General features: G+C 38.1%; 3 protein-coding genes across 3 annotated transcripts; 2 read left to right on the top strand and 1 right to left on the bottom strand.

Annotated features, from left to right (window-relative positions):
- Positions 1-1,305: 1,305 nt before the first annotated feature.
- On the top strand, positions 1,306-4,382 carry LOC143444990 (RNA polymerase-associated protein RTF1 homolog). The gene is made up of 5 exons (XM_076943781.1): positions 1,306-1,327; positions 1,811-1,914; positions 2,066-2,142; positions 2,296-2,420; positions 2,608-4,382. Exons 1-5 carry the CDS (start codon positions 1,306-1,308, stop codon positions 4,380-4,382), a joined length of 2,103 nt encoding a protein of 700 aa, XP_076799896.1.
- A 7,891-nt stretch (positions 4,383-12,273) lies between these two features.
- On the bottom strand, positions 12,274-15,756 carry LOC143444988 (F-box and leucine-rich repeat protein 13-like). The gene is made up of 8 exons (XM_076943780.1): positions 15,622-15,756; positions 15,205-15,446; positions 14,815-14,982; positions 14,505-14,687; positions 14,225-14,377; positions 13,886-13,969; positions 13,170-13,319; positions 12,274-12,395 (listed from the first exon to the last, which is right to left on the bottom strand). Exons 1-8 carry the CDS (start codon positions 15,754-15,756, stop codon positions 12,290-12,292), a joined length of 1,221 nt encoding a protein of 406 aa, XP_076799895.1. The 3' UTR covers positions 12,274-12,289.
- A 4,951-nt stretch (positions 15,757-20,707) lies between these two features.
- LOC143444987 (RNA polymerase-associated protein RTF1 homolog) lies at positions 20,708-23,790 on the top strand. Its single transcript, XM_076943779.1, has 5 exons — positions 20,708-20,729; positions 21,213-21,316; positions 21,468-21,544; positions 21,698-21,822; positions 22,010-23,790. The coding sequence occupies exons 1-5, from the start codon at positions 20,708-20,710 to the stop codon at positions 23,788-23,790; spliced, it is 2,109 nt and encodes a 702-aa protein (XP_076799894.1).
- Positions 23,791-24,020: the final 230 nt, after the last annotated feature.

Genomic DNA, 24,020 nt, shown 5'->3' with positions numbered 1-24,020 from the left:
ATCTAAGAAAATTGCTATCATTCGTTAAAATTATTTGTTTTAACCGAATTTGTACGAAAATAAGTTGTCGAGTATAAATACCTGTGGGTACAGCAGCAAGATTCATAAAATAATCCAAGTTATTATGACAACAATATCATTTTCTCCAACTTTCAACTGCGTCAAATCTCGCAAGTAGACAACTTTGTGCGTCATTTGCTGATTGTTGCGCATTTGTCCCAAAACTGAGCAATCGGTGTTTGAAGTCAGACACACAGTTCCCGGGAAAAGTCGGAGTATGACCGTGAATATATGTCTCTTAAGCAGGAAGCATAAATTACATTTGTGGCAAGAGTTTGTCTGCATTTACTCAGCTTACAGCACTTTAAACGTTTCCAATCGTTTCATTACCAGCTTATACAAGGAATACAAATAAATTTTTTACTTGAAGTGCGAAGTTTACTTGAAGTTTTACTTCACTATACTACTGCAAATATGTAAATGTTTTTCAACATTAAATGTGGTTATGAAGAAGAATTACTTCTATTTTATACGTTCTTTGCAATCAACTTTTTTAACACAAGTTATCCCACTAATCGCGTAGTTGCCACACGTCGCAACTGATGAAGTGCAAAATCTGACAAGGCATCTCAGCAATGTAATTAACACCTTCATCAGTAACTTGTGAACAACCCGATATGTCCAGTATTGAGAGATGTTCAAATTTGCTCACAACCTTCATGGCTTCGTCATCGACGTTACTGCAAATGCGAAACTTTTAAAATAAATTTTCTGTTTGATCAAATAAAACCCGACCCTGAAATTTTCAAACAAACTGTAGCGAGTTAAAGTCATGTTTGGAGTTTGACATTATATGACTAACGCATAAGTACGCATTTTAAACGCTTTTGACCACTGAAACGCTTTTATTTGAAACAAAGATTTTACTTTTTAAAAGCGTTGAACAAAAAGTTGTGAAACTTGTAAATATTTTTATTGTTTGGGTACATTTGTTGCAAGGTTATCAATGACGATTCAAAGTGTAGGAAAAATGCATTTAAGTATTTGTAGAAATGCGCAATCTCTATCTATTTACATCAGCAGTATTTGTAGCAGGCGACTTTGAACAAACGACAGATTGCTGTTGTGGGTTTGGAACTTGCATGCGATTGTTATCCTTTCTCATCATGACGACCATATTGTATGGTCTGGTGCAAGACAACTCTGGTTATTCCAAGCGGGTCAAACACTTTGCTTATTTTCAACTTTCTCTTAACTTAATCAAAACAACGGATGCATAGGTCGGTGAATGAGCAATATTGAACGATGAAGGACAACATACTTGATAGTTGTTGGAGCATGAAATAACATAATATGAGCAGTTTACATATCTTTATAAGGACTGGGCTACGAGTAAACCAATAGATGCATAGAAATCAAAACGGATCTATATCTCCATCTTTCAAAAATTACAACTCACAATATAATAGACGAGCAAAAAGCTACATTTTAACAGAAGATTCCAAAATATTAAATTTTGCAATATTCACTGTGGAAAGCAAACCCAAGAAATTTATTTCCTTAAACAATTATGTTTGTTTGTTAAGAAGCAAAAATTCGAACAAAAACATCCTTTTCGTTCAAAATGTAACTTTGTTCTCTGTTAATCATCCAATCGTGAAAATTTTCTTTTATCCGCACATTATTACACAATTTGACCAGCGATTTATCGTTTGCAAGGTTTTTACTGTTTTGTCTTTATCGTCGCTAAGGCAGAAAAATATCTTCTAAAACTTACATAATCTGGTTAATTTCATGTTTTCCTTGATAGAGGAAATCTGTTGTTTCATTGTTTTGGTGCGACTCCATTCTAAAATTGATAAAACTTACGGTCGTGACATTATCTTATCTGACCTGACGGGATTTCAGATCGAAGTTTATTTGCACTTTCGCCCTTGTAATTGTTCTTCACACTTTGCCCACCTCGCACTATTATCTCCGCTTAAACTCAGGTGGTTAACATTTTTTCTCGTTGTCGTCATGAAAGTCTGAAATCTCACTATAAATTATTCTGTAACTCACACAGTTGCTTCACATTCAAGTAGAAGGCAAGCAGCTTAGCAACTTACAAGACAAGGAACGTTATTTAAGTTCAGCAAAATCGTGACTAGTGAGTGAAAGATTTGACAAAGGAAGCAGTAAATATGGTTGAAAATTTGTGCTGTATTTGAAGTAATGAGTCTCATTTCATGTAAAGTTAAAATAACTTTTCAAACTTTAGATTTATTGATTCATCTAAAGTATTTTGTTCCTCAGTGATTCAGTTAGTTTCGTTTCGTTCAAACTTAAACTAAGTTTCCTAATTGAAATGAAAATGTTTCAGATTCTGGGAAATGCCACATTATTTCATGGAGTTGCTGAATCATTAAATACATTGTTCAGTATATAATTTATTACCTTCCAAAAATCAGTTTATTTTGCGCTATTGCGACTAGGTATTGAGTAAAAAATGTTAGCTTATAATAACCCGCGTTGGTGAAACTGTTTCAAGAACTTGACGTTTGTGAACATTTTTCTTCTTTCACAGTAAATAGAAAGCTTTTGGTACAAATATATCCTGTGTTTAAGACATCGAATTTATTTGTAACAAAATGAGCAGCAAAAGAAAGAATCCCTTCTTTTCTGATTCAGATGAATCTGGCAGTGAAGATTTTCTTCAAATAGATTCATCTTCAGCAAATCATCGAATGAGCGGCATCACTTCATCTAAACCAAAAATGCGAACATCAACAACAAACTCTTTCGATGAAGAAGCACTCAGAAAGAAATTTGATGACGGTTACGATTCGGATCTGGTCGGAGATGAAATGGATCGTCGCCGATTGTCGAATATGACGGAGAAAGAACGCGAGCTCGAATTTTATAACAGATTAGAACGACGCGAAGCTCTGCAAAAACGATTCGAAGTCGAAAAGAAGCTTCTACTTGGTAAACAGCGAGGAGAAGGTGAAAAATACCAACAGAAGAGAAAGAAGCAAAAAATATCCGTCGCGAGTCCTCCATCTTCCCTGCCGGACGCTTTCGACAGGAAGAGAATCATGGGAAAGAGAAAGGAAAACGAAGCTTTAGAAAAGTTGAAAGCGGAAAGACAACGAAAGAAGAACAAAGTCGTAAAGACAAAATTGCAAGTCAGTGCTGTTTACTCGGACGATGGTGATGATGAAATGCCGATGACGAGGAGTCGACCTGCCGCAACGGTTCCCAGTTCAACCGATACAAACTTTCATAGAGAACTTGCTTACACATCAGACGAAGATGGTCAAGATAACATCGTTACAATGCAACCTCCACTGAGCAAGGACAAGGTTTCAACCATTCGATTGTCAAGATTCAGGTTGGAAAAATGGTTTTATCTTCCAATGTTTAGAGAAGTTGTGTTGGGATGTTACGTCCGCATTGGAATCGGCAGTCATGAAGGCAAGCCGGTTTATCGAATGGCTGAAATAGTCGATGTTGTTGAAACTGCCAAAATTTATCACCTGGGTAAAGTTCGAACAAACTTGGGTTTCAGACTGAAGCACGGGCAGCAAACGCGCGTCTTCAGGCTGGAATTTATTTCCAATTCCAAGTTAACGGATTCTGAATTCTCCAAATGGAAGCAAGCCATGGAAGAAGCGGGCGAATCTCTTCCAACCTTCGATGACATCAAAAAGAAGCAAGCCGCTATCAACAAAGCGAGATCGTACATTTTCAAAGACACCGACATCGATCGCATCGTCAAAGAAAAAAGTCGATTCCGAAAGACTCCAATTAATTACGCAAGGAGTAAGACCGACATCATGAGGCAGATAGATATCGCCCTGGAGCGGGATGATGCTGTTGAGGCGACCCGTCTCGTTGATGTCTTAAAAGATTTGGAAGAACGCGCCACTCAACTGGACAATCAGAGACAGAATCATTTGGCCGGGACTACTTACATAAATAAACGAATTAAATCGCACAACTTGCAGAAGGTGAAGGCCTACAAGGAAGAGTGGAAAGTTCCGCGGAACAACGAGGCCGACCCATTCACAAGAAAAAAATGCAAACCACTCCTCATGTGCAACACAAAAGATGGAAAGCAGAAAGAAAGACTCCTCCAGGAAATAGACAAACTTTACGGCACTGGTTCGTCAGAAAGCAATTCTGATCCTGAACCAAGCAACATGGCAACTGCACAACCAAAGCACATGTCCGAAGATCGTTTAGATGTTCACGATTTTGACTTAAACATAGATCTGCAGATGCTTTCAGCCGACGAGAAACCTTCGGCAACCAAATTAAATCCATCGAGTGAGATTTCCGACAACCCTCATCATTCAATTGGTTTTGCTAAATGCAAAAAGCGCAAGGCTTTGATATAAACATTCAGTCCTAGCTGAAATCGTTGTCTATTGTAAGACAAATTGAGATTTATTGTGTTTTACAAAAATTAGATTTATTTTTATGCTGAATTTACTGATGTGTGTTTAACGTTGTCTATTCAAGAGTCGATGATTGAAATAAACTTGAATAAAACAATCTTTGCCTCAATCTACGCAAATTTTATCAAACAAGGGAATAAACCGGATGTTGTTATTAGTTAACATTAGCTATGGCGCAGTTTATAAGTTAATATACAGTGATAAGAATTGGGCGATACCCATTCACAAACCTTAGGTTTGCCTACAACGCAACTCCTGAATACGCCACTGTATGCTAACTATACACAATTTTACTTATCAACGCAATATTACACTGATGGTTGTCGGTAGTTTGACGACGCTGACGCTGTTATCTTAAGCATAGGTTACTTGCGCAATTTTATCGATTAAACAATAAAACAACTGGTTAGTCTAATTCGACCAACATAAAGGTTTTAAAGAGCATAAAGCTAATTTCGGCAAATATTCGCTTAAATTATAATTTTATAAATGAAATGGATCCCACTAATGCTGGGTCTCAGGACACTGGACAAGACTAATATTACACGAGCCACCACAAATATTTTAGCATCTTGTTAAATTATTATTTTAACAATCAGAAATTATGAATTAAATACAGCGATTAACAGCTGCTTGTAATCTTCCCAAATACCAGGAGTTTGAATCTATATCGTTGCAGATATCCAAAAGATATGTTAGAAATAACGATAGAACACAGTCAGCTTGCTTACCTGGCTAGTGAAAGCGTTTGTTAGACATATCCGTTTGGTTCTTACATTTCTTCTTTGTTTTTGTGTAAATTTTAAGATGTCAATGTTAGAAGACACGTCGATTAAATTTAAATGTCTAATTTCAATGCGGAAATCGGTCAAATTCTGAACCTGTCAAACTGAAATTCTACATTAATATACTTCAATTGGTGTTCTCTGCTACTTCGAAACCTTGTTGTAATCCTTGGTGTTCAATTTTTGCATCCTGGTTAACACTTGATGAAGTTGCTTCCAAATGGGAAGGTTTTAAGCGAAAGACTTCACTTTAGTTTTTTTCGATTCAGATCATTTTCAAAACTTCGTTTTAGATTGCATCTCCTCTACCTTAATCAATGGAATTTAGCGCATTATGTTTAACTTTTCTCTTCTCTTGCCCAAATTCACTACAGAGACATGTTTTTGTTTTAGTGTAAAAACTGAAATGAAGTAGGCGTTGTCTATTGCGCATTCGTTCTCACAATTGATATAATGGCACTGGGTGTGGCCCCAAGCCACCACATTCCTCCCCCGCTACGGAAGGCAAAAAAATTGGCAATTAAAAATAACATCCTGGTTACGTGGGTAGCACAAAACTAACACAATGATTATGTACAGATAACAGAGTAATTACAGTTTTTGCTGTTTTGCAACCACCTGCTACCAGTTGGTGGGTGTCTCACACATCAATCGGTGTTTCAGATAACTTTTGAACTGTTCGTAAGCCTGGGTTCCAAGTGGTGCTGTGTTTCTCAGGCGGAGGAAAAACCGCAGCAAGTCGGTTGCCAGGGCAGCCGCTGTGGCTCCTATCATTGTGAAGATTTTAGTCTCACAACTAATCTGTGGAACGAGGTCGAACATTGCTTCCAGTCGTTGGAACCATATCTCCAGGTCCTCTGCCGAAGTGGTTGGTGGTGATGAAAATGCTAGGACCTTTGTTGAAATGTCGGTTAATTGTGAAATGTCTGATGCCAATATCTCATAATATTTGTAAATCGGATGAAGTACTGTTTGTTTCAAAAACGCCATCTCCCGCCGCCCGGGAAGGAGGTAATCCGAGCCTTGTTCTCCCGGTCTGATGGTTGACGGCTGTGGAGCGGGAGCTGGCTGTTCGTCCGGTGAATCTGGTGAATCAGGAATCGGTGGATCGGGCATCGCGATGTCGATAGACAAACCCGCCGGTGTATCAGATGTTGTAGTGTCCATTTGATAGTCAGGTTTTGATTCCGGAAACTTCGACATGTTGGAATTTGTTTGTCAGCAGTGATAAAGACGCAAAATCTGTATAGAAACTAGAAGTTTGAGGTTAATTATTTGAACAACTCAGGTCATGCGTGGGAAGGAGAGCATGCTATGCGACAAAAATTGGTAAATATACAATTGCAAGATAAGGTGACGTAGTAAGGAAAAGGTTAGTAATTAGTAAGCATGCGATACGCAAGATATACACAAGAAATTTGTCGGTCGACAACGACAAAGGAGAAATTGCAAAAGGTTACATGCATACGACATTCGGGGCCCCGAAAAAAAACGCGTTGATACAGGTAATAAAACTTAAAGTGTGTTTGTCTCCGCGAATTCATCACGGGACGACGCAGCGGGCGGCGCGTCATCAGAGGATCGAGAAGAAGTCGGTTGATTACGAGAACGTCGAAGCAAGGGCGACGGTTGAGCTTGTTGTGGAGGTGCATCTCGATGGCTGCGTCCAGCGCGAATACGGGATACAAGAGATCTGGCATACCGCAAATGCTGCGGAGATGATCGGATAAACCCGATGGTATGACAGAAGGCCCACATCATGGCAAGTAGCTGGAGGACGAAGATAAGGGCTGAGAGAAAAGGATTCGTAATTTCTGACAATGCAAGCAGCAACGTTTGTTTTGCGGCGTGCGCGAACGTGTCTGCGACGTAGGATCCGTTGATCATAGTTTCATCAGTAGTAGTAAGACTTGTTATGACATTTCGCATTTTCTCCTTAAGCAGGTTGGCTTCAGACATAGAGCTGAGCAGCGATTGAAAGTCAGTGAACGAGTCGGAGTCAGGCAGCTCGTTGAGAATCTTCTCGTAGTCAGGAGCGTTGTAGCTGAGGTGTATAGTCGACAAAGGTAAGTTGAGTTCGTGCACCTGCACATGTTCGTGCGATAAAGTGTAGTTGTGGTAAAGGACCGTGTCCCCATGAACTCGGAAGACAAAACTTCTAGCTGGTCGATACGATTCCAGCAGATGAACTCCCGGTAAGACAATGTTGTCTGAGATGAGTTGGCCGTATTGACTGTGGCCGTTTTGATCGCGATAAAGGATGAGAGGGCGTTGACTGAACGCGTTGCGGTACGCAAGTGACGGTAAGACGGTACCGTTGATAGAGTGACATGTTGCTCTGGACATAAAATCTCCAAGGTTGGAACCCATGGCTTGATGTCCAAGAGTGGAAGACAGTATCTCAGTAGGGAAAATCTTCCCAACTGCTTTGTAGAGCGTGCCAATCAGCTTCGTGAGTTGACAATGTAGGAACTTGTTGTCTTCGTTGAAAGTGGTTAGAACTTCGGAAATGAGGTCGTCCTGTTGTCCGTCAAAGGTTGCCAGAAGTCGTGAGAATTCAGAGTGTGGCGTATGATCAGACACCCGCCTTGGCAGATTAGGGCGAAAAAGAGCTAGTCTGCCGAGCTCTGTACATTGTTGGTAGCGAAAGATAAAGTTGTTGTTGTCGCAGTGAATATTTTTTCCATAGCAGCTTTTCGCACGTGCGGAACACTTTCTCCAGTGATGTACGGAGATTCCCAGGTCAGGTAAGGAAACTCTATACAAGGACGTGGAGTTGTAATGAAGTAGCATCTTATGTGATCCAAGCGGCTTGGTAGGGGGGCAGTTGATACGCGCGGGTACTCGCCATATAAACATACGATTGCCCGTTAGGCAATATCCACGCTCAATTGAGCACGAAGCAAGCGATCCCAGCGACGACGTCATTGTGTCTGTGACGTAGTCGTAGTAGATTGTTGTTTGATACAGGAAGTCGTTGGTTACAGTCCCTGACTCTGAAGTCGGCCAGACATACTTGTAATGAACGGCATTCCGTGTTGAGTACGCTGCAGGATCAGATTGAATGAGTGGGCCATTCGATGAGACCTTGGTTTCATTCCACGACGTACACTTCTGATTGTAAGGTGGGTGAGCGTCAATGGTATTGGCCGATTTCTGGTAACTCCCAAAAAAGAAATACATGGTGCTCCAGGCCGTAATCTGTGAAGTACAAACTGTTGCCGGAATCTTCTGGAGGTGCAGATCTGGAGCAAACACTGTAGCCGAACAGTTGTGTATGGTGAAGGGCGTCTGCTTTTGGCAATGCATGCCGTTATCAAAGGTATACAACCCGAGTGAGTGCGAACGTTGGCATAATAGAAATTCTTGGTCATCTTGTTGGAAGTTCCTCTGTTCGGCTGATGAGAACATGCAGAGGCACGAAAGCATCAAGCAAATGAACATGTTGCTTTTATAATTTGTGAAACGTTTCGGTGGAATGATTTTACGACCAGCTCGAGACGTCTTTATAACCGCAGGAGGTTTTGTTGGCTTCGGGTCGGTGACAGTTGGTGGTACCGTTTCTTGTCTCGCCGAGGTGGAGGGCAATGGCTGCGGAGCAGGATCTTGTGTCTGCAAAGAAAAATTCTGTTGTTGATGCGAAGGTGGTGCTGGTAACGGCGCATCAATATCGATAGTATAGCTCGGCTTTAGACGGTCGAGGGAAACGCGGTCCGGTTTTCCCTGACGGGAAATAACAAAATACTTTTCGTATCTTTCCAGTACTGGAAACGGGCCAACATAAGGGCGTTCCAACGCTCTTTTGACATGGTCACAGCGCACATAGACGCGGTCACACTGTTTCAAATCCGGATGAACATAGGACTGTATGAATTTCGTATGTGCGGTCGTTGGTGTAAACTGAAGGTCGTTGATGAAGTCTCGATACGCACCGAGGTAGCTGGATGTAGGAACTGCAGAGGCAAGCTTTGAGTCAGAAAAGAAACCACCTGGAAGACGTAAGGTGTGTCCAAAAGTTAACTCAGCTGGTGTACATTTCAGGTCCTGCAGATAGCGATTTCGCAGAGCCAGGACAATAAAACCCAGTTTGTGAAACCAACGCTCTGGTTCGTCTGAACACTTGATGGCGCGCTTGATCTCCGCATTTGCACGTTCCGTAATTCCATTGGCCTGGGGATGGTAAGATGTTGTCAGATTGTGTTGAATACCTAGAGATCGCATAATTTCCGCCCAGGCAGAACTTGTGAAACATGGTCCACGGTCACTTGTGAGGATGACTGGAACGCCGACCAAGGAACACCAGTGATTTACAAAGTAAGCGGCGACGGTTTCTGTCGTGGCATCCGGGATTGGTATGGCTTGAACGAAACGAGTATACCGGTCAATACACGTAAGGATGTATTTATAGCCGTGTGAGGTTGGAAGTGGTCCAATCAAGTCAATTGCTATATCCGAAAATCGACCATCCGGAATCTTAAATGTCCCTGGTGCGGTTTTGGTGTGACGGAAAATTTTTCCTTCTTGACAGTTTGGGCATTGCTGGACCCAGGTCGCGATCTGTTTACACATTCCTGTCCAGATAAATCGTTCCTTGATGAGCTTGATGGTGGCTTTCTTTCCAGGATGCGATAAATTATGTAGGTGCAAAAATACTTGGCGCCGAAAGGATGACGGGACTAGTACACGCTCTGCATCGGCGGACACGTCACAAAGAATTGTTACGTCGTTATTGGGCAGCTTGCAGTCTTGAAGCTTGAGTGCTGTTGTCGCGGCGCGTAGTTTTTGTATGGCAGGATCTGTGGTTTGAGCTTCTGCTATTTTCTCATATTCCAAAGGCGGCGGAAAACTGGAAATAGCGTTAATGTTGGGTGTTGCATTATGAGACCTTGACAAAAGATCCGCCACCACGTTATCAGAACCTTTTATGTGCTCCACGGTTGTCGTATATTCTGTAATGAACAGCAATTGTCGGAATTGTCTCGGTGAGTAATGTTCGGAGTGCTTTCCGAGACTCGAAACCAGAGGTAGATGGTCAGTACGTAAGGTGAACTGACGGCCTGTCAGGAAGTAACGAAAGTGTCGAATTGCCTTGTAAGCGGCCAACAGTTCTCGGTCGAAACAACTGTATTTCTGTTGAGTTGCAGTCAGCTGTCTTGAAAAGAATGCTAACGGGACAAGTTGGTTTCCTTGTTGTTGTTCCAACGTTGCTCCAATCCCGGTCAATGAAGCGTCAACTGTTAAATAAGTTGGGGCGTGAAGTTTTGGAAAGGCCAATGTGCTAGCATTTGCGATAGCTTGTTTGCTGTCGGCGAACGCGCGTTCTGCTTCCGCATTCCATTGTAAAGGGGCGCGTTTGTTTCGATTGCCTGGAACTAGCTTGTACAACGGCTGTAGCATGGTTGAGCAATGCTTCAGGAAACGAAAATAGTAGCAATAAACGCCCAAGTAACTTTTCAGCTGTTTGCCGGTTTTCGGCTGAGGGTAGTCGAGAATGGCTTGCACTTTTCCTTGAGTCGGTCGTATACCCTCAGCGCTTATGTGATGTCCTAGGTATTCAAGAGCCTGGCGGTTGAATTCACATTTGCCGAAATTCAACGTTAAGCCGAATTCATCAAGCCGTTGAAAAAGCATCTTAAGGTGTTCAAGATGTTCTGACAGATTACTACTTCCAATGATGATATCATCGAGGTAAGCAAAGATTCCCAGGTGCTGAAGAGGACGTACCACTTCCCCTATGAGTCTGGAAAACGTCCGTGGCGCGCCCGACAGTCCAAACGGAAGTCTTGTATATTCAAATTGCCCAAGGGGGCAAACGAATGCCGTCTTATGAACGTCTTCAGGAGCCACCGGGACTTGGTGGTAAGCTTGTTGCAGATCTAACTTGGAGAAGACCTCAATATACCTCAACCTCAAGCAGATAATCTCAAGGTCGTGAGTTCGTTCATCACGTCGGGGTCACCAAAATGCGGAGACACTGCTTCTTATACTATTCGGTCTTAGGTTACCTGCCGAATTAATGATCTGACTCCGTGGTTGCGTGCGGTTAGAAATCTCTAACCTTAACGTGTTACTACTGTTACTAACCGAAAGCTATTACGATTAACAGATACAGTTTATCAGAAAACAATCCTTTATTGTAGGAACTGTACAGGTTCCGATTATTATGACACAAACACAAACTTAGCATTCACCAATTAAAACAAGTCTAACAAATTACATTTTAACACGACTAACGTAATACGTTCGTACGATTCGATATCTCTCTGTCTGCGCGTTACTCGCATTTTAGCACGAGTTTATAAAGCGGGGCGATGTGAGCGGAAGTATTCAACAAAATATACACAAATAGGTCAGAATCGCAAACGATAAACTAAACGTTGGCAATGGGAATTATTTACAGTTTCAACTCGGATGCTATGAAATCACCTGGTAACGTACTAAACGGCGTTTTCACATAAAGTTATTTGGTGCAAGTTTCCAATGTTGCATAATGATTGCAGTTTGTAAATGAACAATGTTTTAGCCACTAGATGGCGCATTCGTTCTCACAATTGATATAATGGCACTGGGTGTGGCCCCAAGCCACCACAACTACATGGCGGCTTGACATTGTGTTTGATAATTTTGCTTTCCTGTATTTACCCTTTCTTTGCACATTTCTAGAACCGTTTGCGTGGTGTTAATTTTTGAATTCATAATTGAGGTGGTGTCTTTATGTTTTGTGGTCGTGCGAACTTACCAAGTGGGAATATCTTGCACTTTTAACTGTTTAGATTTGTGTTCTTAGAAATACCTTTCTTGCCACTTAACAACAGTTGGTCTCTCCACAGTCACACACAAGCTACAGTAAGTTAACTTTGATTTTCAGAACCTACACCAAAAAAGAAACTAAAGTTTATGATTTTCGTCTGTCCAGCTACAATCAGTTGGCATATTAACACGAATTGTTGACGCAATAATGATGTTCAATATATCATGTGACCATGTTACAATAAAATATTTTGTATGAATCAAATGAAAAGCAAATTTATTAATTACTTCCATTTGCATTTCTATCAAATTTCACTCAAAATCTTCCAAAGTAATATTCCTCAAAACATGGTCGATATCTTCATGTTTAAGCTCATTGATTTGCATCCTATTCCATAACAGTTCAAGGTCAGGTTTCCTGTAACAGTAAAACCAGTCAAATCGCTTTATTGTTAATCTGCAACCTATATAACCAGTATTAGCTTGAGATTTAAAGAAGTTCACTTTTTACAAAAATGTACACACACTGTCACTGTCACAAAAGTGCATAAATACTGAAAAATATTCTAATATTTTATTTTAGTATTACATCGTTTCCTATGGATGCATCGTTAGTGTGTTTTTGCGGGTAATCTGTAAATATTGCTCGCCAGTTATGCGTCGCTTTCCCATGTGGAGGAGCGACCGAACGGACGTTTTTTTGTATCGGTACGTCCTTGATTTTATGTTGGTTTAAGCTGTGCTTCTCCTATAATTTCAATTAATTCTCTTTTTCTGTTTTTATGACGCTTGGTGTCCGCATTTAAACCAAACAATATCAGTGAAATGGTCAGGCCATTACCAAAGAGTGTTCCTGAAAGTCTAGGCTGACAACATTTATACGTCATACAATGATCGAATTAAAATTAAATGACCATCAACCTGTATGTGCGTTATATAATCTGTTGTTGTAGTTTGGTAAATACGCATGCATTGTGAGTTGAATGTATTAATATTGGAAGCAAACCTGTCTAATTCAAAAATCCAACGTGGGATGAAGAAACTTGTTAATTCGATCATGTTGATTAACATTGTGCAAATTGACAACATTTTGTTAATCAAAGTCCGAATAAAACCTGATGATGATTTAATTAAAGTTATTGAATTAAATTATTAAAATTATACTTCACGTCATAACAAAAAAAGATCTCACCGCAAAAAGAGATGTTTGACTTTTTCTTTAGAAATACCGCTACAAAAAGACATAGTGAGACAACGTAGTTTTGGCAAATAACGTTCTATTTCCGCAAGCCAATCGCCTTTTAAACTTGTCAGTCCCTGTAAACTAACCACCTCTAGTTTTCTGCAAATAAAAATATGTCTAATTAAAATATTATGTTAAGTAATAAAGCAGTGTGGAAATTTGAAAATTAACAGTAAAGTTGTTAATGTTGCTAATAATGTTACTGTCAACTACTTATTGGAACTTGCTCAAGTTCTATTGTGTGTGTTTAAGTAATCTTTCCTATGCTGTTCCAAGTCATGATTGAAAAGCTTGTCTGCGTTTATCAAAGAAAGTCCCGAAAGCTTTCACCAAACAAGACCAATATCATTGAATTGTTAGCGTAAGAATAATTATCGTCGTATTGCAAAACTCTTTGTCAAAGTCATCGACGGCTCCTCACTGCTCAAACCTTATCGAGCTTGTTTGCGTTTTATCGATGAAATTGTCACAAACTTTCCCGACATAATGAACAATCATTTAAGCTGAATATCTCCAGTTAGATCAATGAAACAAATAACCAGTAAACCAGTGGTTTAAGCTACAGCAATTAAAAAACGGCTCAAATATTACACGACACAACGCTTTGAAAATTGACCAACATGATGAATTATTTCACTACTCGATTATTTTGAGACTTAACCTACCTGCATGATTTGATAAGTTCGTCAATTGATTTATCGGTGACTTTGCAGCAAAAGTTGAGTTCAATTCTCTCAAGATGAGGATATCTGGCGAAATATTTACGAGAAAAGCATGTAATAGTAAAGGAACTTGATACAAATTACAACAAATTTACCACTACAGCATACATTCATTACAGTTACAAGTACATATCAATATTGCTTTGCCGACTATAACTTTTTTTCTTCAAATAGTACGGATGTCAGAATATAATTTCAGTCATGGAATTATTTAAACAAATGAACACGACACAGCAGATTTATTGGTTTTGTTCAAATCTAAAATATAAAACATAACCCTACCCAGATGATATTGCATTTACTGTGTCATCAACAACGGCGTCTGTATCGCCGATACAAAGGTCCTTCAAGTTCAACCGAGGTTTCTCTCGGAACAAATGATTAATGGCCTGGGTAGAAACTTTTGTTGCTCTTTGCAAACACAAGCATTCCAATCTACAAGAAACATATTGCACTTAGATTAAAAAGATTGCATTATTGTACTTCAACTCAACTTTAATGATGAATTGATTGAAACGAATAGCAAATAAATTTTAAATGTGTTATTATCTATATTCGATACCTTACTTTCCCACACAGCGCATAGATGCTTCTATCTGTAAGATTTGTGCAGTCATAAATATGAAATTTTTTTAAGTTTACAAGACAATGGCAAGCATCAATCACAGAGTAGTCAGTTATGTTATCTCCAGATAGAATCAAGAACTCAATCTTAGTTTGTTTGGTGACGAGATTCACTATACCCCTGTACAAAATAAACGTTTTATCTGCGGTACATTTGATCATTCATCAAAATGTTTTCGTATATTTCATACTGATAACAAGCTAACTTAAAGCTTTGCAATAACTATCTTCCAGACAAGACGTGTTACCTATCGCTAATTTGTTGGACGGCGAAGCTAAGAAAATGCAAAATCTGACAAGGCATATCAGCAATAAAATTAACACCATCATCAGTAACTTTAGAACATTCCGAGATATTCAGTATTTTAAGATGCTCAAATCTGCTCACAACTTCTATGGCTTCATCATTGACGTTACTGCAAATATGACACTTAAGAAAAATAGCTGTCGTCACCAGTATTAAATAGTAAATTTACATTTACAGACTATCATCAGTTATTTACAATAATTTAAAGTGATTTGAAAGTGGTAACGAATTATTTTTTTATTGTAATTAAAGGTAACTGATGACGCAATCACAGATTTTGTGATCATTCACACTTTAATTAGACTGTAATTGATTTATCAAACGCATTTACCTGCATCCACTAAGATTAAGTGTTTCAATTTTTTTACAGTTTTTTCGGATTTCATCCAGGATTTGAGCCGTGACATAATCACATTCTGTCAATTCCAAGTGAACAATGTTTGAAAACTTGTAAAACAACCATCGTTTATCTGAACCAAACACAAAGTTTCCAGTGATTTGACAAAATGAAAGTGATCGCAAATTTTCGGAAACTTGATCGATCACTGGCGAGAGGTTCTCAATGAAGGACTCCTGAATATAACCCAAGAATAATAAAATCTTTGTCGAAAGTCAACACATCTATATCTAGTAAAAACAGTAATAAGTGATTCTGTACCAGATTTATTATAGGTCCAACCCAGTTTGTCAGGTCCAATTCTTTCCGTAATGAAAGGTTAAAAGTCAATGATTTGAATTTACGACAAACGAAGGCAACTACATTGAGAATGGTTACTGGAGACAAATAACTGAAAATCTCCAACCAAAGTTCCGGAGGAAGTTTCATCCAATCAACATCACTTGAACATTCTCCGCTAGAGCGGTCAGAAGCGGAATCCGCCATAAGTTAACCTTATTTTAAACTGTAAATTTTGGATCGTAAATTCGATCGATGGTCGAGTTAGGGGCAAAAGTAATAATCGCACCAAGATGTAATAGGAATAATGCGCAAGTAGAGCAATCAACACCGCAATTTCAGGTTTCGTAGCTTGAAACCTTTCAATATGTTTAAGATTAACCTGGTCTCAAACTCTTTATTTGTTTTACTTCACAAACATTACTTGCGACAAACATGTCTGTCATTGTTGTCATTATTTCGTTTTCAAGTTTTGTCTGCTTGTTCTTTGTCATTTCTCGGACATGATGTTTATTACCAGGCAACTCATAGCTGTCGTTGAACAACTTGCTGACAAATATTTCAACAAAAATTACAAATGTTTTAATAATTGAAGTTTGTTATTTGTTCTACTTACATCGAACCTAAGGTGATTAATGAACATCATTATCTGCATCTTTCCAATAATTACTGACTATGTACAGAATCCTTAATGGTTGTTATAAAACTCCAAATCACCAAGACCCTAAACAACTCTACTGTGCACCATCTAACATGAGCACGCAAAGAGAAGTAAACCGGGAACTGGTTGGAATATGGTGCCAGGCAGAAGCGTCGACGCTGAGTTCAAACATGTTTGCTGATAAAAAAAATTACGTCCCTGACAAACTGGAAATATTTAATTCGATTTAAAATTCTAAGTCGCTTTTAAACCCGACCCTGAAATTTCACACAAACTGTAGCGAGTTAAAGTCATGTTTGGAGTTAGGCATTATATGAATAACGTATATGTACGCATTTTAAACGCTTGTAACCACTGAAACGCTTTTACTTGAAATGAAGATTTTACTTTTGAAAAGCGTTGAACAAAAAGTTGTGAAACTTGTAAATATTTTCATATTTTGTGATAATTTGCTACAAGGTTATCAATGACGATTCAAAGTGTACGAAAAGTGAATTTAAGTATTTGTAGAAACGCAAACGCAACGCGAATCCGCCATAAGTTTACCTTATTTTAAACTGTAAAATTAATTGATCAAGAAAAGAAATATAATGCTTAAAAACATTTACCAAATTTTTTCAATTCGTTTCAGATTTAAAACAACAAATTCTATTTTTCATCAAGTAAAGTAAAAACTCGACCAGTAACTTAATTCATCAGTAACCGAACGAACTGTGTTTGTTGTCTGTGTTATATACTTGTTAACACTTTCTTACTTAGCAAAATAATTACTTGGTCAACTCGTCTTTATGCTAAACCTTCTCATAATGCTCATACCCAAATGTAAAACCAAGAACATTAAATGGTCGAGTTAGGGACAAAAGTAATAATTGCACCAAGACGTAAAAAGAGTAATGCTGTAAGAGTAATGAGACTTAATAAGAGTATAAATGCGCAAGTAGAGCAATCAACACCGCACTTTTAGGTTTTGGAACTTGAACCTTTTCAATATGTTTAATATCTACTTGGTCTTAAACTCTTACTTATTTGACTTCACAAACATTACTGGCGACAAAGATATCTGCCATTGTCACCGTTTTCTCGTTTTCAAGTTTTGTTTGCTTGCTATTTGTCATTTCTCGGACATGGTGCCTGTCATCAGGCAACTCATAGTAGCAGTCGTGGAAGAAATTTCTGACAAATATTTCAACGCAAATTAGAAATGTTTTCATAACTGACGTTTCTTACTCGGTGGTTATTCTGCTTAACTCGAACTTAAGGTGATTAATGAACATCTTTTTCTGCAACTTTCCTATAAGTGCTGACTGTCTGTAGAAAGCTTTATAGTTGTTATAAAAACACCAAATCACAAAGACCCTAAACAACTCTGCTGTGGATCAATTGCCATGAGCACGCAAAGTCAAGACAAACCAGGAACTGGTTGAAATATGCTGCCAGGCAGAAGCGTCGACGCCGAGTTAAAACGACTTTGCTGATAAAAAATTTCGTCCCTGACAATAAAATGGAAATATTTAATTCGATTCAAAATTCTAAGTCGCTTTAAAACCCGACATTGAAATTTTCACACAAACTGTACCCAGTTAAAATCATGTTTGGAGTTAAACATTATATGACTAACGCATATGTACGCATTTTAACGCTTTTAACCACTGAAACGCTTTTATTTGAAACGAAGATATTACTTTTGAAAAGCGTTGATCAAAAAGTTGTGAAAATTGTAAATATTTTTATGTTTTGGGGTCATTTGCTACAAGGTTATCAATGACGATTCAAAGTGTACGAAAACTGAATTTAACTATTTGTAGAAACGCAAAATCTACATCTATTGACATCTATGACATCAGCAGTATTTGTATCAGGCTACTTTGAACAAACAAACAAACGCTGGTCAAACACTTTGCATGTTATCAACTTTCTCTTAACTTTATCAAAACAACGAATGCATAGGTCGGTGAATGAGCAATATTGAACGATGTAGGACAACATACTTGATAGTTGGTGGAGCATGAAATAACATAATATGAGCAGCTTTTTTATCTTGTTAAGGACTTAGCTACGAGTAAACCAATAGATGCATTGAAATCAAAACGGATCTAAATCTCTATCATTAAAAAATTACAACTCACAATATAATAGACGAGCAAAAAGCCACATTTTAACAGTAGATTGCAAAATATTAAATTTTGCAAAATTCACTGTGGAAAGCAAACCCAAGAAATTTATTTCCTTAAACAATTATGTTTGTTTGTTAAGAAGCAAACATTCGAGCTAGAACCACTTTTCCGATAGAAATATATAATCAAGTAACTTTGTTTTGTGTTAATCATCCAATCGTGAACATTTTCATTTGTCCTCACATGTTTTCACAATTTGAACACCAGTTTATTGTTTGCAACGTTGTTACAGTTTGGTCTTTATTGTCGCTAAGGCAGAAAAATATCTTATAAAACTTACATAATCTGAGGTAATTTTATGTTTTCCTACTGTTGTTTCATTGTGTTTGTGCGACTCCATTCTAAAATTGATAAAACTTACGGTCGTGATATCAGCTTATCTGACCTGACGGGATTTCAGATCGAAGCTCATTTGCACTTGCGCCCTTGTAATTGTTCTTCACACTTTGCCCACCTCGCACTATTATCTCCGATTAAACGCAAGTGGTTACTATGTTTTCTCGTTGTCGCCATGAAAGTCTGAAATCGCACTATAAATTATTCTGTAACTCACACAGTTGCTTCACATTCAAGTAGAAGGCAAGCAGCTTAGCAACATACAAGACAAGGAAAGTTATTTAAGTTGAGCATAATCTTGACCAAAGAGTAACAAAGGACAAAGGAAGCAATAATTATGGTTGAAAATTGATGCTGTGTTTGAAGTAATGAGTCTCATTGCATGTCAGGTTAACATAACTTTTCATATTTTAGTTTTATTGATTCATTTAAAGTATTTTGTTTCTCAGTGATTCAGTTAGCTTCGTTTAGTTCATACTTAAACTAAATTTATACTGACTGTTGCCAAGTACTTTATCACTTTATATCTAAATACCTGATGCTGTTGAAAAATAATTCGAAACGGTCGTTTATATTTTCCTAATTTTCTTGGTTTAATTGCATTGCCTTTTTTTCGATTATATCGCTACTTTTTCAAAGTCTAATCAGGAAATTGACGAATCTTTTTAACTAATAAAATTTTAAATCTAAGAAAATTGCTATCATTCGTTAAAATTATTTGTTTTAACCGAATTTGTACGAAAATAAGTTGTCGAGTATAAATACATGTAGGTACAGCAGCAAGATTCATAAAATAATCCAAGTTATTATGACAACAATATCATTTTCTCCAACTTTCAACTGCGTCAAATCTCGCAAGTAGACAACTTTGTGCGTCATTTGCTGATTGTTGCGCATTTGTCCCAAAACTGAGCAATCGGTGTTTGAAGTCAGACACAGTTCCCGGGAAAAGTCGGAGTATGACCGTGAATATATGTCTCTTAAGCAGGAAGCATAAATTACATTTGTGGCAAGAGTTTGTCTGCATTTACTCAGCTTACAGCACTTTAAACGTTTCCAATCGTTTCATTACCAGCTTTTACAAGGAATACAAATAAAATTTTTACTTGAAGTGCGAAGTTTACTTGAAGTTTTACTTCACTATACTACTGCAAATATGTAAATGTTTTTCAACATTAAATGTGGTTATGAAGAAGAATTACTTCTATTTTATACATTCTTTGCAATCAACTTTTTTAACACAAGTTATCCCACTAATCGCGTAGTTGCCACACGTCGCAACTGATGAAGTGCAAAATCTGACAAGGCATCTCAGCAATGTAATTAACACCTTTATCAGTAACTTGTGAACAACCCGATATGTCCAGTATTGAGAGATGTTCAAATTTGCTCACAACCTTCATGGCTTCGTCATCGACGTTACTGCAAATGCGAAACTTTTAAAATAAATTTTCTGTTTGATCAAATAAAACCCGACCCTGAAATTTTCAAACAAACTGTAGCGAGTTAAAGTCATGTTTGGAGTTTGACATTATATGACTAACGCATAAGTACGCATTTTAAACGCTTTTGACCACTGAAACGCTTTTATTTGAAACAAAGATTTTACTTTTTAAAAGCGTTGAACAAAAAGTTGTGAAACTTGTAAATATTTTTATTGTTTGGGTACATTTGTTGCAAGGTTATCAATGACGATTCAAAGTGTAGGAAAAATGCATTTAAGTATTTGTAGAAATGCGCAATCTCTATCTATTTACATCAGCAGTATTTGTAGCAGGCGACTTTGAACAAACGACAGATTGCTGTTGTGGGTTTGGAACTTGCATGCGATTGTTATCCTTTCTCATCATGACGACCATATTGTATGGTCTGGTGCAAGACAACTCTGGTTATTCCAAGCGGGTCAAACACTTTGCTTATTTTCAACTTTCTCTTAACTTAATCAAAACAACGGATGCATAGGTCGGTGAATGAGCAATATTGAACGATGAAGGACAACATACTTGATAGTTGTTGGAGCATGAAATAACATAATATGAGCAGTTTACATATCTTTATAAGGACTGGGCTACGAGTAAACCAATAGATGCATAGAAATCAAAACGGATCTATATCTCCATCTTTCAAAAACTACAACTCACAATATAATAGACGAGCAAAAAGCTACATTTTAACAGAAGATTCCAAAATATTAAATTTTGCAATATTCACTGTGGAAAGCAAACCCAAGAAATTTATTTCCTTAAACAATTATGTTTGTTTGTTAAGAAGCAAAAATTCGAACAAAAACATCCTTTTCGTTCAAAATGTAACTTTGTTCTCTGTTAATCATCCAATCGTGAAAATTTTCTTTTATCCGCACATTATTACACAATTTGACCAGCGATTTATCGTTTGCAAGGTTTTTACTGTTTTGTCTTTATCGTCGCTAAGGCAGAAAAATATCTTCTAAAACTTACATAATCTGGTTAATTTCATGTTTTCCTTGATAGAGGAAATCTGTTGTTTCATTGTTTTGGTGCGACTCCATTCTAAAATTGATAAAACTTACGGTCGTGACATTATCTTATCTGACCTGACGGGATTTCAGATCGAAGTTTATTTGCACTTTCGCCCTTGTAATTGTTCTTCACACTTTGCCCACCTCGCACTATTATCTCCGCTTAAACTCAGGTGGTTAACATTTTTTCTCGTTGTCGTCATGAAAGTCTGAAATCTCACTATAAATTATTCTGTAACTCACACAGTTGCTTCACATTCAAGTAGAAGGCAAGCAGCTTAGCAACTTACAAGACAAGGAACGTTATTTAAGTTCAGCAAAATCGTGACTAGTGAGTGAAAGATTTGACAAAGGAAGCAGTAAATATGGTTGAAATTTTGTGCTGTATTTGAAGTAATGAGTCTCATTTCATGTAAAGTTAAAATAACTTTTCAAACTTTAGATTTATTGATTCATCTAAAGTATTTTGTTCCTCAGTGATTCAGTTAGTTTCGTTTCGTTCAAACTTAAACTAAGTTTCCTAATTGAAATGAAAATGTTTCAGATTCTGGGAAATGCCACATTATTTCATGGAGTTGCTGAATCATTAAATACATTGTTCAGTATATAATTTATTACCTTCCAAAAATCAGTTTATTTTGCGCTATTGCGACTAGGTATTGAGTAAAAAATGTTAGCTTATAATAACCCGCGTTGGTGAAACTGTTTCAAGAACTTGACGTTTGTGAACATTTTTCTTCTTTCACAGTAAATAGAAAGCTTTTGGTACAAATATATCCTGTGTTTAAGACATCGAATTTATTTGTAACAAAATGAGCAGCAAAAGAAAGAATCCCTTCTTTTCTGATTCAGATGAATCTGGCAGTGAAGATTTTCTTCAAATAGATTCATCTTCAGCAAATCATCGAATGAGCGGCATCACTTCATCTAAACCAAAAATGCGAACATCAACAACAAACTCTTTCGATGAAGAAGCACTCAGAAAGAAATTTGATGACGGTTACGATTCGGATCTGGTCGGAGATGAAATGGATCGTCGCCGATTGTCGAATATGACGGAGAAAGAACGCGAGCTCGAATTTTATAACAGATTAGAACGACGCGAAGCTCTGCAAAAACGATTCGAAGTCGAAAAGAAGCTTCTACTTGGTAAACAGCGAGGAGAAGGTGAAAAATACCAACAGAAGAGAAAGAAGCAAAAAATATCCGTCGCGAGTCCTCCATCTTCCCTGCCGGACGCTTTCGACAGGAAGAGAATCATGGGAAAGAGAAAGGAAAACGAAGCTTTAGAAAAGTTGAAAGCGGAAAGACAACGAAAGAAGAACAAAGTCGTAAAGACAAAATTGCAAGTCAGTGCTGTTTACTCGGACGATGGTGATGATGAAATGCCGATGACGAGGAGTCGACCTGCCGCAACGGTTCCCAGTTCAACCGATACAAACTTTCATAGAGAACTTGCTTACACATCAGACGAAGATGGTCAAGATAACATCGTTACAATGCAACCTCCACTGAGCAAGGACAAGGTTTCAACCATTCGATTGTCAAGATTCAGGTTGGAAAGATGGTTTTATCTTCCAATGTTTAGAGAAGTTGTGTTGGGATGTTACGTCCGCATTGGAATCGGCAGTCATGAAGGCAAGCCGGTTTATCGAATGGCTGAAATAGTCGATGTTGTTGAAACTGCCAAAATTTATCACCTGGGTAAAGTTCGAACAAACTTGGGTTTCAGACTGAAGCACGGGCAGCAAACGCGCGTCTTCAGGCTGGAATTTATTTCCAATTCCAAGTTAACGGATTCTGAATTCTCCAAATGGAAGCAAGCCATGGAAGAAGCGGGCGAATCTCTTCCAACCTTCGATGACATCAAAAAGAAGCAAGCCGCTATCAACAAAGCGAGATCGTACATTTTCAAAGACACCGACATCGATCGCATCGTCAAAGAGAAAAGTCGTTTCCGAAAGACTCCAATTAATTATGCAAGGAGTAAGACCGACATCATGAGGCAGATAGATATCGCCCTGGAGCGTGATGATACAGTTGAGGCGACTCGTCTCGTTGATGTGTTGAAGGATTTGGAAGAACGCGCCACTCAACTGGACAATCAGAGACAGAATCATTTGGCCGGGACCACTTACATAAATAAACGAATTAAGTCGCACAACTTGCAGAAGGTGAAGGCTTACAAGGAAGAGTGGAAAGTTCCGCGGAACAACCAGGCCGACCCATTCACAAGAAAAAAATGCAAACCACTCCTCATGTGCAACACAAAAGATGGGAAGCAGAAAAAAAGTCTCCTCCAGGAATTAGACAATCGCTACGGCATCGTTTCGTCAGAAAGCAATTCTGATCCTAAACCAAGCAACATGGCAATTGTCGCTGCACAACCAAAACACATGTCCGAAGATCTTTTTGGTGTTCACGATTTTGACTTAAACATAGATCTGCAGATGCTTTCAGCCAACGAGAAACCTGCGGCAACCAAATTAAATCCATCGAGTGAGATTTCCGACAACCCTCATCATTCAATTGGTTTTGTTAAATGCAAAAAGCGCAAGGCTTTGATATAAACATTCAGTCCTAGCTGAAATCGTTGTCTATTGTAAGACAAATTTACATTTATTGTGTTTTACGTAAGTTAGATTTATTTTTGTGCTGAATTTACTGATGTGTGTTTAACGTTGTTCTTTCAAGAGTCGATGATTGAAATAAACTTGAATAAAACAATCTTTGCCTCAATCTACGCAAATTTTATCAAACAAGGGAATAAACCGGATGTTGTTATTAGTTAACATTAGTT

The sequence above is a fragment of the Clavelina lepadiformis genome, chromosome 2 (genome assembly GCF_947623445.1).
Source record: "Clavelina lepadiformis chromosome 2, kaClaLepa1.1, whole genome shotgun sequence".
NCBI lineage: Eukaryota > Metazoa > Chordata > Ascidiacea > Aplousobranchia > Clavelinidae > Clavelina > Clavelina lepadiformis.
The sequence above is the reverse complement of the archived record's forward strand: the minus strand, read 5'-3'. Positions and strand labels throughout refer to the sequence as shown.